At 45.7% G+C, this 14,399-nt stretch overlaps 1 protein-coding gene across 1 annotated transcript in view; it reads right to left on the bottom strand.

Moving 5' to 3' along the window:
- Positions 1-13,660, bottom strand: part of LOC138513101 (E3 ubiquitin-protein ligase TRIM69-like) — a 90,398-nt gene extending 76,738 nt beyond the window's left edge. The window contains exons 1-2 of the mRNA XM_069627767.1: positions 13,558-13,660; positions 5,115-5,210 (exon numbers count right to left, since the gene is read on the bottom strand). Of these exons, the coding sequence (XP_069483868.1) occupies positions 5,115-5,210; positions 13,558-13,603 (142 nt within the window). The 5' untranslated portion in view covers positions 13,604-13,660. The remainder of the gene's footprint in view (positions 1-5,114; positions 5,211-13,557) is intronic.
- Positions 13,661-14,399: the final 739 nt, after the last annotated feature.

Genomic DNA, 14,399 nt, shown 5'->3' with positions numbered 1-14,399 from the left:
ATCAAACCACGTTTTTGATGTTTTGCTTGCAGAATTGGTTGCGGTAAAGGGTGTGTTTACACTAGTCTTTGTCTCCTTTACATTTTTGGTTGGAGGCTTCTGTAGATGAACTTCTGGAGCCTTGTAGTTACTTCTAAGCCTTCGCACTTCCAAGGCTGATTCCGACGATGACAGCGATTCCGATGGTGATGGCGATTCCGACGGTGTTTGGGGAAGGGTAGGCGCCCCAATCGAGGCTCCGATGGCGGGCTTCATCCGGGAGCAGCCGCGGACTGCCGCAGACTGCTCAAACCTCAGCTCAAAGCTCCGCTCACCGCTCCGCGGTGTCTGCTGAGTATAAGTGGGTCCTCCCACAAACGACACAGTAGAAAGACTGCCGCAGACTGCTCAAACCTCAGCTCAAAGCTCCGCTCACCGCTCTGCGGTGTCTGCTGAGTATAAGTGGGTCCTCCCACAAATGACACGGTAGAAAGACTGCCGCAGACTGCTCAAACCTCAGCTCAAAGCTCCGCTCACCGCTCTGCGGTGTCTGCTGAGTATAAGTGGGTCCTCCCACAAACGACACGGTAGAAAGACTGCCTCAGACTGCTCAAACCTCAGCTCAAAGCTCCGCTCCTAATCCTAATTTCTTCTCTCTGTTCCAAAGCCACCTTGTCCGTTTTTTTCACTTCTCGTTCCAAAGTACTGGAATACACTTCCACTTTCCATTTGTGTTTCTTCTACTTATAATAACTTCCATTCTCAACTCAAAGCTCATCTTCTTCTCTCTTTATTTTCTGCATAGTTGACTGCAAACATTTATCATTATGTATTTTATTGTATCATTTGTTACTTAATTTTATAAAGTGCTTTGACGAAAGCACTCAATAAATAGAATAAAATACTAATACAAATACCAGTGTTATATGTTACAATACATGACCTGAAAATCCACTGATTGACCATGCATAATCCATTTGATAATCCTGTGTGATATCCCATACATTCCTCTACTTTTAAACAAGGCAGTCAGCGATAAGTGTTCACTCACCACTGTGAAACTCCTCCCCTAAACTTTGTGATGGCCAATATACATATATACATGCCAATGTTTCTCATTCAATGATTATTGTATCTTAGGCCATTTCAAATTCATTGATGCAAGCAAAACAGAACATTGTTCTTTACCATCAGTCTGCATCAAAACTGCCCCTCAATTCACTTCACTAGCATCTGCATACAATATTAGCTTCATTAAACCCTTTAAGCAAATGGACAAATTATTTCCCACAATTCTCGTTGTGACGCTATGGATACTGTTTTGCAGGGGTATATGGAGGAGTAGGGGTAAAATGGCCCGCTCAGCCCTCATACATCTACAAACCAAAACGCAACCCAATCATAAAGGTAAAACAGGCACAGTTAAGAGATATACCTCCTACTCCTTTGTGGTAAGATGAGCTGAGGGAAGGCTTTGCTCTTAAGAGGGGTTGTGGAGGTGACCCAGTAGTGACCCAAACAACACTGTATCACCGTCCAAAATTAAGGGAATGTCAATAAAGGTTCTATAACAATTTAAATGCTTTAATCAAAGACACTCTCTGCATGTAGAATGATTAGAGAACACTGTTCAAAAACCCACCCCAACAGAAGAACAGAGATGATGGGATTGACTGGAAAAAGTAGCAGTAGGTATTCCCATAAAAGTTATATCTTGGTAGAAAACATGAGTGATCGTGACCTAACCAGACTATAGGGTCCAAGTGGACCGAGGGTGCAGTTCAGAGTCAACAGTCCCTGGATTACGTTCTTGGTGGGTCGTCAGACCAGGGGTCGAACATAGATGCGAGCTGATCAGGCTTAGTTCGGGCTTTTATGATCGTGCAGGCCCTGAAAGCAAGCAAATGTCCAGTATGGGTGAATACAGGTTTTCTCTGCGGTAGAATGGCAGCTCTTCAAGGATGCCGGTCAGGGCAGTCCCAGGAATGCTTTGCAGTTGGCCATGGCTTTAGTCCTTGCAGGGGGGTCGATGAGTGATGCTCCAGCTGTTCGAGTCAGTGGTCGACAGTCGTTGAAGTAGTGATCTTGGGTGCGGCAATGTGGGATCAATGAGGCAGCAGTCCAAGGGCTAGCTGGGGTGAGCTGTGGTTGTAACAGCCGGTTAGAGTCAGCAAGTGACTCTCCAGTGATTCAGTTTGGATCCCGGCATTGAGCAGTCAATTCAGGCCTACCAGGTGACAAGCTTTGACTGGGACACAATGATGTGTTGTGTTGGTCAAACGTGCAAGCAAATGTTTAATTGGTGGAGGTGCACAGCAACCAGAGCTAGTGAGATCCTTTTTGTTACTGGTGCGGTGGACATGGAGCAACCAGTTTGGTGCAGTGAACAGGGAGCTTTGACTGGTGTGGTCCTCTGGTTGATGTGAGGCTCTTTGAGGGATGATTCTGTTCGGGATCTGCTTTCCCAGCTCAGGAGATCCCGGTGCAGCGTGGTATATTCTGATCCATGGCACAGCTTACTCCTGGGCCATGGGAGTGGTAGTGGACAGATATTCCTTCTGTATTGGATTATTCCTACCTCACCTCAGGCAAAGGGCTTTGGAGAGTACAACTCTTTCAAAGGAAGTCCAGTGAGATCTTCAGAACAAATCCACAGCCTTGAAGGATCCGAGTGGAACGGAGAAAATCTGATGAAGTGTTGGAAGATCCCCTTCTTTTGAAGGCAAAAGTCCTCAGTTTATTGGACTAAAGTGAGCCTACCTTAGCGGTCCAATCCCTGACCTGGAACAGAGTGGGCTTTACCATGTTGATGTCACTTTCAAAGTGCTTTGAGAGGGACAGTGAGAATCAAAATGGTGGAAACATTCTCCCATTGACCAGAGTTCTCCTGCTTATCATAATCCTGGGCCTTCCCTTCTTACTAAGGACAAAGACCTTAAGAGATGCAGAAACCTGGTGTGAGGCTACTCCTATTGAATAGGTGTGCTCTTTTGATGATCAGGCCCTTGACAGTTGTTTGCGGTGCGGCTGTCTCGCGTTGAGGGTGTTACCTACCTTCCCAAAGAGATCAAAGAGGAGGTCTGGCCTTCCAGGTTGTTGTCCTGCCATTTGGCAGGCTACACCCAGCTGACCGGAATACACATCACCTTCCATAGTGGAGCTGGTTCACCGGAGCTGACACATGTGCAATATCAATTTTGCCACTTTCATGGCCCAGTTCAAGGTGCTCAGTCATCTGGGCCTCTTGCACTTCATCAGGTGTTGTACATCATGGTCCCTAGGGCTCCAGTGCAATGGTGAAATCGTGACTCTTGCATCAGGGGTATGATATGGCGATCCACTGCCAGATTTGGGCAAGATGATATGAGTGCTGATCGGGCTCTAGCACACTAATGGAATGGTGACCCCTGAGCTATTGTGTGAGCTAGCCATGATGGACAACTCTAGTACACTAGTAAAAAGTGTTCCCTGTCCTGTAGCAGCATCTGGCCAAGAGTGATGTGTTGGGGGGCTCTAGCACTCTAATGTAGTTCTGATGCCTGCACTGTGGCAGAAGATGGAAATAGTGGCCCATTCAGCCCTAGTGCAGAAGTTTCGTGGCTACCCCTGCACGTTGCAGGAGTATGACATGTTGTTCCATGTGGCACTACTTCACTAGCACATTGGGGAACCCTGCACAGTTACATAGGTTGGGCACAATGGCCCATGGTTTTCGAATATATTCGAGTTGCGAGCAGATTACTGCTCCACATCTGGACATGCTCACAATGATCCATGGGCCGCAAGTGAACTCATATATTGGTAAAACCTGCACTGTGGCAGGAGATACACATTCTGGTATATTGGGGTCTAGAGGTAGAAAACAAGTAATCCAGGGAGGTAGGTTGCCCAGGGGTAGACACCCTTGAACTATGAGATATACGCAATGGAGTACGATAGGGTGTTTGAAAGAGAGAGACACTTTGTAACAGAGAGACACAAGTAATGAGGAACTCTAGATTAGCTGAAGGAGGGCAGAGAGAAAAATAAGGGGCTATAGGATATCTAAATGTGCGAGGCATTTGGAACGAATAGGAGACATGTTATGTTATGTTACTTTGCATTTATATAGTGCCTTACATATCATTACTATGACCTCAAAGCGCTGGTAGGTTGAACAACCCTCGGGAACCGCAGTTCATGTCAGTAGAGTGAGAGAGTGTCGTATGGTGCATGGGTGCACCGGATATGTGTGCAGCTGGTGTAGTTGTCGGATGATAGCTGCTTCCTAGCGATAGGTGTGGTGCTGAGGAATCAGTTGGATGTGTGCAGTCTGGTGGGTGGACACCCAGACTGGGTTCTGGCTGCGTTAGGCATGAGGAACGCCTATGCTAGCCGAAATGTTCTTCAGCTAGCTGTGTTTTATTAGGGTGATGAGGTGATTGTGGGGTCGTGTTTGTATGTGAACAGTTAGGCCGAATTATCAGGCGTATAGCTGTGTTCTAGTTGAATGATGGTGTATAGAGGAGAGTGAGCATAGTGGTGTGGTATGGTGGTTTATCAGTAAAAATGCCTGAGACTAGGCACGTGAGCAGGACGGTGGGGACGTACATAGCGACATACAATATTTAAAGCGACAGGATGGATATGGGATACAGATATATATGGGGTTACAGGTACATAGCATATATAGGGGATACGGATATTTGGTAACATCATGGCAAATAGGTGTTGCCTCTATCCGCAACATCTGCAACAACCGCAACATCTGTACCATCCGCAATATCCACAGTATTCTCACCATCCGCAGTATTCGCATCATCTGTGCCATCCATAATATCTGCACCATCAATGACAACTGCACCATCCATGACATCTGTGGCATCCGCACCATCCATGGCATCCGCACCGCCATGAAGAAGAGAACCGCATAAGAAGACTATGAGAAATGCCACTTGGGGCTAGAGGCATTCTGACAATCAATGCTTACCCACGCGGTAGAGCACGATATTTATGAAGATGTTAATTGCAATCCGCACCATCCATAGCATCCGCACCATCCGTGGCATCCGTACTGCCATGAAGAAGAGAACCGCATAAGAAGACTATGAGAAATGCCACTTGGGGCTAGAGGCATTCTGACAATCAATGCTTACCCACGCGGTAGAGCACGATATTCATGAAGATGTTAATTGCAGTCATGACTCCCAGGATGATAGCTCGCCTCCTTACACTCTGCTTCCTCAAGGGACCTGTAAGGGAATTCACAGGTGCAGTGAGGTATTCAGCTCGTGCAGGCTGTATACTTTGCCTGCACGTGTTGCTAATGTTGTCACCCGAAACAGCGCTCACATTGTCACAATTTAACACACATTTGTCCCCAAATTATCTCAGAAGCTTGTCCTACATAGCCATGTGAGACTCTGTCTATCATTCCCTGGCAGGAAACCCAGCCCTGAGACAATACAGACATCACCCCATCAACCATTTTAAGCATTAATAGCCAACAGCTATTCCTGTGCAAGACCCAGTCAGAATGGCATGGCCCATTCACAAACAATCATTATGTTATAGGTGACTGAAGTGCAGTAGAATTGAAGAGACATTTACAATCCATGTTTATATTTTCTGTGATGACAGTCTGCTCTGGGTGGTCTTGGATTTTGCTGGTCAATCACCCAAGGGCTAGGATGTGGAAAGCCACTGCTGATCTCACCACTCAATTAGTTTGGGATTTAATTTCTTGTCCCGATTCCACTAGTGAGCCATTTCTTTGGAGGCACAAGTGTCTAGCTAATCTGAAACTTTTTGTGAACTGTTCAAAACCCGCTCACTGTACATCTCTCTAGGGCAGGGTTGTCCAACTCCAGGGCTCAAGGGCCGGAAACAGGTCGGATTTTCAGGATACTTTATATCAGTCGCCATGAGATACATTTGTACACAATGATTCTAAATGTATGCACATTTGTTCTCATGAATATTAATGAGGGATACCCTGAAAACTTATCAGGATTCCGGCCCTCGATTCCTGGAATTGGTCAACCCTGGTCTAGGGAGTGTGCAATGTCTCGTGCCTAACACTGTGCTTATCTAGTGCAGTAACAAAAGGGACCAGGTATATGGAGGACTACGCAGAATACTCTTGCCACCCTCACTTTGTCCCTGCCTTAGGACAAGGGGCCATCACTTGGGGGATAAGAAGAGACATCAACCTTCTTCATCACCACAATCCTGGTGGTCCAGTTCCATGAATTCCTTTATTCCAGGGAACACCCGTCAGGTGCTAACGCTATACAACTCTTTGCAGTAACCCTGCAAATTTAGCAACACACATTCAGTTGTCTCCAGATCATGGGATAATAAGCGCCCTGTACCATTAAGGGATACATCTCAGGATTATAGGAATTGGAGACTAATTGTAGGTAAATTGTCCTGTCCAGAAATGTCCGTATAAAAATTACCAACACCACCAAAAGACCTAAAACACACACCACAAAAACATCTAACTACCAAAAGTTGGAACTTTTCGTGGTATGTACTTAGGTATATTGGTGGGGTCGGCATGAAAAAAAATGTATTTAAAAAGGCTGCAGGGGTGAGGGGGTGTCCCCCGCAACATCCCGCTCACTACAGTGAGCGGGGGTTGCATGGGACACCCCTGAGCTCTCCTAACAGAACATTAAACATACATAAATAAATAAATAAATAAACAGAGCCAGCGGGGGTGTCCCCTGCAACATCCCGCTCACCATACTACACAGTATAGTGAGCGGGGGTTACGGGGGAATCCCCTACATGTTCGCATGGGAAATGTACGAACATTTTGTGTGCAGCCGCGGTAATATCACGTAGATTCAAGTGTCCCTATAAAGCTCCACGTAATCTAGCAGCGAGGAAGACATTTCTCTTCAACGCTGCTAGGGGCCCCTTGCAAAGACACCAAAAGCCCTTGTGGGAGTCCTACATGCGCCCCATGAGGAACTGGCTTGAACCAGCAGCCAAAGAGATACGATATATCTCGTGACTGGCTCAGGAAGTCCACACAACCTGATGTTCCATGCACTGACTCTCTTAGTTGCCTGCCCAATGAGCCTGTGTAGCATTGAAGAACCAACTCTGGTGTGTAACAGAACCGGCTCTACGAATCCAGACCAGCATAAGAGAGAGGTTGCTTCTTCTGGCAGGTCACATGTTCAATTACAACCCTTTTAGTATGAAAGAGCAGCGATTCAGGGACTCAGGAAGGTGGTCAGAGTCAGCGTATCACGATGGCGGTAGCATTATTGTACAATCAAAAATGGAGCAACACTGTTGTATAATTATGGTCTTCCAAAGATGGCTCTTCATGCAAAGCTGTCCCTTTAAAAGTTACTTCTCCTAGTCTACAAAGCATCCCATGGTCTTACTCCGCAATACCTGTCTGCTTGTATCTCTGTCTACTCACAATCTCGTTCCTGCTGCCCCTCCTCTGCACTCGACCTGACTGTCCGCTTACTTGCCAAGGAGGGAGATTCCATTGCTCTCTTCTCCTTCTTCCTTACCCCCCCTGCCCCCACTTCCTTGGAGTGTCATGTGATAATGTCATTGTCTATACACCTTCATAAATTGTCTCATCACTTGTTCTCATCTTTGTGCGTTTGTACAGGCATCCTTCTGGGGCCTGTCTCCGCCATCTGTAGAGGTTTCATGGTAAGTCATTTCTCTTTGAAATTGACTTCCATGTTGTTCAAATAGATACAAATAGTGAATACAAATACAAATTAGACACTGTGGAGAGAAAGTGCCAGATCACACATTCTGGCCTTACCAGCAGATGATACTGTGATCCTGGACAGGTCTTAACCTCCTGTGTAGTACGGTGCTGTCTTTTTTTACATGGGTTGTCCTCTCGTATTCTGATGCCTTTGCTTAGCCTATTGCCTGCTCTTCCTTTTCCCGTAGGCCAATTGAGTGGAAAGACAGGAGTGGGCTCACCTAATGTCAAAGGCCTCTAGCAAGGTTATTTTAAAGTATGATTATTTGCCACAAAAACTGTGTGATTTTTTCCACAATTTCAAATAGTGGCATCATGAATAACAATCTGCAAGGCTGTATCAAACAATGACTATGTGCAGGTAATCGTATCACAAATCTTCTTTTTATTGTGTGTAGTTAAATCTTTGAAATACAGTAAGCCAATCCGGATGGTATTGCTTATGTCTACATTAATTAGCATTTTGCTCATTGTCACATCTATACAGTATTGCAAATGTTAGCCAGTGCCACATTTAGATAGAATTGTGAATATTAGCCTGCGTCACAGCTAGACAGGATTGCAAATGTTAGCCAGCACAACATTCAGACAGAATTGGGAATGTTAGCTGTTGCCACATTTAGACAGAATTGTGAATATTACCTCCGGTCACAACTAGAAAGGATTGTGAATGCTAGGAAGTGCCGGATCTAGATAGAAATGGAGAGACATCAACATGCCGCATCTAGAAAGAGTTGGAAATTAGCATGCACCAGATCTTGATAGCAAGTTCATTAACCAACCAACTAACAATCTCACCCCCCTGTAAACACCTCTCATACTCTAACCAAACACAACCACAACCCTAGAGCACAGCAAACTGCACAAACTTCACTAAACTGCAACAACAAAACAAATCTCACATAGCTGCACACAACAGAACATGATGGCTATCGACCGAAAACCACACCTAAGCTCAGCGAACAGTGCTAACCAGAACTGAAGCCGCACAAAGCACATCACTGCTCTCTTGCACTTTTCCCGCTTGCTCCTACTAACTTACCTCCCACCCCCTTTCCTTTTTCAGAGCCGCCATAGCGCAAGGGGACCACTCCGGTGGTGATAGTGCGCAGTATAAATATCCTTTAACATTAACATTGTAAACTTCCATATATGATGGTGTACCTAAAGCCATAATAAAGTTCTCTATGCATATCATGTTTTTAAAAAGATTTGTTTAAAAAATAGTGGGCCTCATTATGAGTTTGGTGGAAATGTGGTGGTATGTCCATGGTATTTCCACCGCACTCATTTACTATTACGGCCACTTGGTCCCATGGGTTGACCACAGGATTACATTTGGTAGTAGGGCAGTGTTAAAATCCATTTTTGGAGTCCACAGAGCTCCACAGGATTTTGATGGATTACCACTAGCAGTAATTTCCGCTGATTGTTTACCATAAAGCCGCAGATTTAACTCCAGCATGGTGCTCGAGGAAAATCCTCCACTTTCAGGTCAAACCTGTTCGGCAGTGCATTAAAAACAGTAGCAATTCCATTACTGTCAAATAAAATGACAGCAATGAAATGACCACCAGTTTTTTTCCCACACCCCCGAATTTGTAATGAGAGCCATTGTCATTGTGGTTTATCATGTGATTTATGCACTTTCCAAGTCCGATTCACAATGCAGATTTACATTTTTAACTCATGAAAGTTAAGCATTCACAAAAGGTGGCATTTTGCTGTATGACAAGAATTGGGAAAACATGAAATCAATTGCCAAAATTGCAGATTAGCCTAAACGTATGTGATCCTGGGCAACTCATGTAATTTCGTAGTGGCTAGCAAACCTGTGAAAATTGCTTATCCCTAATATTTCAAAATCGTCAGCCTCTAGAAGTGATTTATTTCTCAGTGTTTGATCTTTAAGAAATCCTCACTCATGGTTTAATTGGCTATAGTGTTGCTCCATATAACATACTAATGACCATTAGTATGTTGCACAGCACAACTTGTTTGTTAGCTCACTGATGGCAAAAGTACTTAAACAACCTCACCCTCTGCAGATCTCAGGCTATTTGTGGGCGTGTGCCCTTCCTGGTAACTTCTAGCCTGAATCCTCTAGCTATGCTGTGGCATGTATGCATTGCGTGCTGCTTTCAATCCGCCTCCTTCATCCATCTTCAGAAGAGGCACATTATAACGCTAATCTGAATCCTGCACTTATGATAGGCTACATGTACCTTTGTCATTCATAGACTGGCTTTTCCGACCTCGGTGGGACAGGTGTAGAATTCACTGCCAAGAACACTACGTTTGGACAGAAATGAGAAGACCTTCCGCTCAACACTCAAAACCCGACTTTTCACCTAGTACCTGACCTTTGTAATAATAATCCTGTCATTTGACCAGGAAGTGCTTTGCTGAGTCCGTCCTTTATGTTTGTCCATTTGTGTTTTTGTAGGCCCAGATGCCTGCGGGTCCGCGACGCGTTACACGTAAATAAATAAATAAATACGCAAGCAAATAAATAAATAATTAATGAAACTGCTCTGTACCCTGGCTTTCCGCTAAAGCCTGTATGCCTTCCTTGTGGCTGATATTGTTATGATATACAATTTTCCACCCCTCGTCATGGAAATGCCACTTGTTCATTATTCTCAGTCCAGCATGGATGAAGGTGGATAAAGTATTTTCGATGGAATTCTCATGCTTAATGTATTTGCTATCCAAGGAACAGACCAAATTATGGGATGTGGTTATGAAAGAGGGGTCTGGATGGGCGTTTCCAAAGTATCATGTGGGGGGGTGACTTTCTTTGGTGGGGATGCGACCGCCCTCAAAGCTGCCTGTGAGCAAGGCCCCAACACATGTTGAAGAAGGCCCTGGAATAACAGGGCCAGGAACAGTCTTGCAAGGGAGTGAAATAAACCACCAGATCTAAGTCAGCAGGTGGGTTCACTTCATTAGATGACATGACATCATTTCACCAATGTCTGTGCCTTCTATGGTGTCAGCAGAGAAGTGCGTGAGAACTGTGTACCTGTTTTCTTGACAGTGGATCTAGTTGGGACCGCCAGGCTGCATCCAGTGAAATGACGAGCATGTGATTCGGGTAACCAGCCTCTCCACCACCCTAATGACACAGGGTGGTGAATGGACCAACTCCCAGCGTCACGGAAAGCACTCTCCTGATTAACGTGACGAAGGGACTGTGCAAGCACAGGCAGGAGAGGCCACAATCTGATGGAAAGTTACTGGATACGGGTGAAGTCCAAAAGAGTCTATTCCAAAGGTACGTGATCCGGTGATGAAGCAAGATAGTCCAGGAACCTCTCAGATGAATACAAGGTAAGGCCCCCAGTCCACAGGGAGACAAGTTCAAGCAGCTTCACGTAACTGGTCTGGAATGACTGATCTGCTCGAGGTACAGTTGGTCCAAAGGATGAGGCACCAGGCAGGTCCAGACAGGAAGAGGGAACCAGATTGGGAGGGGAGACCACCACGAGTTGGGATCCCTAAGGTAAATCCAAGGACAGTGAACGAAGGCCCCAGGAAAGCTGGAGGAGAGGCTAAGCCCAGAAAGACCCAAGGAGAACCCAGGACAAGGAGCAGGGGTCCCCAGGGAAAAGAAGGGGACTGGGAACTGGACCCCAGGGAGGCTCGTGGAACAGACAGGTGCCAAGGAGAACCCAAGCAGGTAACAGGAGACTGGGAACCAGGCAGGCTGGGGACCAGCAAGGCAGGGAGACCAAAGAGAAGGCTGGAGCTGAAGCAAGACCAGGCACAGGGAACAGGAACCATAAGAAGCAGGAGCGAGCAACACGACCGTAGCAACCGGGTTGAGACGCGAATTGCTACTGCTCGCGGTTCCTCTTATGGGCCGCCGGCACTCGCGAGGCCTGGAACGCAAGCCGTTTCGTCTCCGAGCGCCGGCGGACCCAGAACGAGGCTTGGAAGGCAAGCCCTTCCCAGCGCGGAGGCCCGATCTACGGCGCATGCGCGGAACCGAGACAGTGGTTTCCCGCTCATGCGCCGCAGCCCTCTAGCACCGGTCCTAGCACCTCTTCCCCCGGCGAACGCCCAAGCGCGAAAGCGCGGGTAGATCCGCCAGGAGGTGGGAGAGGGAGCGGGTGCAACAGACCCCGGTCTCCCCAAAAGTGGCGTGACATATGGATGCACATGGAACCAGGGAAAATGAGTCAGCACACATGTTGTTGGGACGCAGTTGCCTTTCTTGGCTGCACCATAAGTGCTGCACAGCCCTATTGAGAGCTTTCTCCACATGAGACCTCTACTATAAAGGAAGGCCAATGGAGCCTCTGCAGAAATACCCTGTTATTAAAGCAAACATAAATGATATATGTGATATTGTCAGCCATGACACAAACAGAAGGCTTTGAGTTGGCATCTGTTGCAGGGTATTTGACACCTTCAATTGTGGATTTACAAATGTTGTGCATAGTATGCGTAGTACCAAGATACGTTCCTGTGCCAGACAATGACTACAAGCAGATGCCTATCAAACAGGCTCTTCTGGGTTGTAAATCGGTAAGAGGTAAGACCACGTGTAGGGTAGTTGCAGAGATCTCAAGTTACACTTTGTCAGGTGTGAATTAATAAACAAGTTCTCACTTTTAGGTCCACCTAAAATTGCATGCATACTACATGCACCTATTTATTTTATATTTATGCACATACAAACATTGATATTGTTAATTTGGGTAATGTTAGCATTTTTGGGGTTACTGCCACTCACTGTGATGCAGTACATTTCATTCCAATTCCTGCAACAAGGCTTTCTGCCAAGTGTGAATGTTTGCGTCATTCACTCTGCAACATGTACCCCTGACTCCAAAACTAGCACACACCCCATTTAGCAATCTATCCTTCCACAACAGCAAATTGAATTGCAAACTAAGCCCACTTTCTTTTTTTAAGCCTTTCATATTTTTCATGTCATCAAATAAAACAAGCAGCATTCCTATCTCAAATAGTGACTATGAACAAGTACACTTGTCACACAGTTTCTTTTGCTGTGTGCCTGAAAATTACCGTCGTAAAACTCAGGAGATCATTGTTTGAAAGAGAACACTTGCATGATCTCCTTTTGTTGCAGGGACCCCAGTCCTGGACCCTCTATCGAGGAATCATGCCTACACCACTGTTGGCGGCCATCAACACTTGGATGAAACATATTTACTAAATCGCTGGTACTTGGCTTTTCGCCTTTTCCAGCAGAACAAGTTAGGAATCTGGGAGTCATCCTGCCCTCTTATTCTCTTACCTCTTACCCTAGATAACGTCAAACCTGGCTTCTCTGCAGGCGAAACATGATTCTTACCCTCATGACACCGGAGCAGAGGCTTTTGGTCCTTGTTGCCCATGTGTAGTTTTGCATGGATTATGGAATAGACTTTAACGACTGCCAACCTATGTGTCACTTGTTTGTTACAAGGGCTGCAACAACTACGACATTCAATCCTCTACATGTGTGCTGTCCACATCTATTAGAGGATGTCCAGTCTGGCAAGCAAGCAGGCAAGCAAGCAGGCAAGCAAGCAGGCAAGGCAAGGGGGTAGATGTTCTACTCCTTCGCAATGGTTTGAGAAAGCACGCCTAGGTAGCATTCTCAGTGGAAGGCCACCTTTAGGCAAGACACATGGGCGGGGCTCTAGCTAGAATTCACAGTGGAAGGCCCCCTTTACGCTAAACACATGGTGGGGCTGGTACAATACAATATTCAAGACTTGTGGAAACAGATAGTAACTCTCAAGATCGATTTCTGTCAATACCATTTAAAGTATCATCCATACATTAACTGTTCAGTAAAGCCAAGCTGCTCTGGTTAGACTCAGCATTACCTCTGGGGAAAGGCTGATTCCTCCCTTGGTCTCTGGCTCGCTCCATTATGTCCTCAGCAAATGCACTGGAAGCTCAGAGGATCTTGAAGCAGTGGGTGGTGCCGAGGTAAACGCTCCCTCTGATGAGCAGCCTCACGGAGAGTACAAATATACCAGATACAGGAAACGCGGCGGCATAGATACTGCTGACGGTTTACAGCGGCACACAACTGAGTGTGACTGAAAGGATGGCGGTGAAGGGGATAGCCTGTTGCCTCCCTCTTCCTCTTGCGGGGGTCTGCCTGACAGTGGTGCCCTCTGCGAAAATAGTCTAAAGCATGGACTACTGATACAGGCCATGATTCATTCATTCTTTCTTTCTATCTTTCTTTCTTTCTTTCTTTCTTTCTTTCTTTCTTTCTTTCTTTCTTTCTTTCTTTCTTTCTTTCTTTCTTTCTTTCTTTCTTTCTCCCCTCCCTCTCCTTCCCCCTCCCTCTTTCCTTCCTCCTTCCTTCTCTTTCTTTGTTTCTTTGTTCCTTTCTTTGTTTCTTTTCTTTCCTTCTTTCTTTGTTTCTTTGTTCCTTTCTTTCTTTCTTTCTTTCTTTCTTTCTTTCTTTCTTTCTTTCTTTCTTTCTTTCTTTCTTTCTTTCTTTCTTTCTTTCTTTCTTCCATCCCATCTCATGTGTCCTTCCTGTCTACATTTTTTCTTTTTTCTATTTTTTCTTTCTTCCCATCTCATTTATCCTACTTACCTTTCTTTCTTTCTACCAGCACAGATGTGCATCAGCTTCCCAATTAAAGCCGTCCTCTAATCAACATTGGGCCTCATTACAACTGTTCTGGTCCGGCACCATTGTTACCAG

Source organism: Ambystoma mexicanum, chromosome 12 (assembly GCF_040938575.1).
Source record: "Ambystoma mexicanum isolate Mex_15411 chromosome 12, UKY_AmexF1_1, whole genome shotgun sequence".
NCBI lineage: Eukaryota > Metazoa > Chordata > Amphibia > Caudata > Ambystomatidae > Ambystoma > Ambystoma mexicanum.
This window is presented reverse-complemented; position numbering and strand designations above follow the sequence as displayed.